This window comes from Scardinius erythrophthalmus (assembly GCF_964197995.2).
Source record: "Scardinius erythrophthalmus genome assembly, chromosome: 12".
Taxonomy (NCBI): domain Eukaryota; kingdom Metazoa; phylum Chordata; class Actinopteri; order Cypriniformes; family Leuciscidae; genus Scardinius; species Scardinius erythrophthalmus.
The window spans coordinates 1,070,649-1,073,148 of NC_138232.1; the positions used below are offsets into that span (position 1 = coordinate 1,070,649).

The window sequence follows — 2,500 nt, forward strand, 5'->3', positions numbered from 1 at the left end:
TCATCGGCTTCTCTTGAACTTTTCCTCAGATTCAGAGTGACTGTAAAAAAAAAGAAAAATCTGTCCTAATTCAACAAAATCTTTGTCTAGATGTTGTTGTATGTTGAATCCTCTATTTTCTTTTGCTTGTTGGCAAACTTGTTGTTTTTCTTGCAATTTATCTGGAGCTCAAGTGTAACCATATCTCATGGAACTCTCTCTCTCTCTCTCTCAGTGTTGCATTGATAACTATGAGGATATGGTGCGGATCCTTCTGGCTCACGGAGCGACTGTAAACGCTCAGGATAATGAGCTCTGGACGCCCCTTCATGCAGCAGCGACATGTGGACACACAGGCCTCGTCAAGATCCTCATACAGCAGTGAGTGTGTGTGTGTGTGTGTGTGTGTGTGTGTGTTTATGCAATTAGTTACTTTTTTGGGGATTAACACAATATTGTAACATTACTTTCCATAATTACTATATTTACTTTTTATAAAAGGTAACTAAGTAACGTAATTAGTTTTTTTGAGGAGTAACGCAATATTGTAACGCATTACTTTTCATAAAAAGTAACAAAGTAACGCAATTAGTTACTTTTTGGGAGTAACGCAATATTGTAACACATTACTTTTCATAAAAAGTATCAAAGTAACGCAATTAGTTTTTTTGAGGAGTAACGCAATATTGTAACGCATTACTTTTCATAAAAAGTAACAAAGTAACGCAATTAGTTACTTTTTTGGAGTAACACAATATTGTAACACATTACTTTTCATAAAAAGTATCAAAGTAATGCAATTAGTTTTTTTGAGGAGTAACGCAATATTGTAACGCATTACTTTTCATAAAAAGTATCAAAGTAACACAATTAGTTTTTTTGAGGAGTAACGCAATATTGTAATGCATTACTTTTCATAAAAAGTATCAAAGTAACACAATTAGTTTTTTGAGGAGTAACGCAATATTGTAACGCATTACTTTTCATAAAAAGTAACAAAGTAACGCAATTAGTTACTTTTTTGGGAGTAACACAATATTTTAATGCATTACTTCTCATAAAAAGTAACAAAGTAACGCAATTAGTTTTTTGGGAGTAACGCAATATTGTAACGCATTACTTTTCATAAAAAGTAACAAAGTAACGCAATTAGTTTTTTTGAGGAGTAACACAATATTGTAAGGCATTACTTTTCATAAAAAGTATCAAAGTAATGCAATTAGTTTTTTTGAGGAGTAACGCAATATTGTAACGCATTACTTTTCATAAAAAGTATCAAAGTAACACAATTAGTTTTTTTGAGGAGTAACGCAATATTGTAACGCATTACTTTTCATAAAAAGTATCAAAGTAACACAATTAGTTTTTTTGAGGAGTAACGCAATATTGTAATGCATTACTTTTCATAAAAAGTATCAAAGTAACGCAATTAGTTTTTTTGAGGAGTAACGCAATATTGTAACGCATTACTTTTCATAAAAAGTAACAAAGTAACGCAATTAGTTACTTTTTTGGGAGTAACACAATATTGTAACGCATTACTTTTCATAAAAAGTATCAAAGTAACGCAATTAGTTTTTTGAGGAGTAACGCAATATTGTAACGCATTACTTTTCATAAAAAGTAACAAAGTAACGCAATTAGTTACTTTTTTGGGAGTAACACAATATTGTAACGCATTACTTTTCATAAAAAGTATAAAAGTAACGCAATTAGTTTTTTGAGGAGTAACGCAATATTGTAATGCATTACTTTTCATAAAAAGTAACAAAGTAACACAATTAGTTTTTTTGGGAGTAACGCAATATTGTAACGCATTACTTTTCATAAAAAGTAACAAAGTAACGCAATTAGTTTTTTGAGGAGTAACGCAATATTGTAACGCATTACTTTTCATAAAAAGTAACAAAGTAACGCAATTAGTTTTTTTGGGAGTAACGCAATATTTTAATGCATTACTTTTCATAAAAAGTATCAAAGTAACGCAATTAGTTTTTTTGAGGAGTAACGCAATATTGTAACGCATTACTTTTCATAAAAAGTAACAAAGTAACGCAATTAGTTACTTTTTTGGGAGTAACACAATATTTTAATGCATTACTTTTCATAAAAAGTAACAAAGTAACTCAATTAGTTTTTTTGGGAGTAACGCAATATTATAACGCATGACTTCATAAAAAGTAACAAAGTAACGCAATTAGTTCGTTTTTTGAGGAGTAACGCATTACTTTTCATAAAAAGTAACTAAGTAACGCAATTAGTTACTTTTTTGGGGGGGTAACGCAATATTGTAATGCATTACTTCCCCAACACTGTGGATGAGTGATCTGGTCTCTCTGCAGTGGCGCTGATCTCCTAGCGGTGAACTCTGATGGGAACATGCCCTATGACCTCTGTGAGGACGACCCCACGCTCGACATCATCGAGACTGCCATGGCCAACCGAGGTGAGCGTGATGTCATCAAGTCGAGTCTCCTTCATTTCTACAGCGCTCTAACACAGATGACCCACAGCAGCTTTA

At 32.2% G+C, this 2,500-nt stretch overlaps 1 protein-coding gene across 1 annotated transcript in view; it reads left to right on the forward strand.

Moving 5' to 3' along the window:
- ppp1r16b (protein phosphatase 1, regulatory subunit 16B) overlaps nt 1-2,500 on the forward strand; it is a 60,861-nt gene that overhangs the window by 47,537 nt on the left and 10,824 nt on the right. The window contains exons 4-5 of the mRNA XM_081381586.1: nt 215-360; nt 2,322-2,425. Of these exons, the coding sequence (XP_081237712.1) occupies nt 215-360; nt 2,322-2,425 (250 nt within the window). The remainder of the gene's footprint in view (nt 1-214; nt 361-2,321; nt 2,426-2,500) is intronic.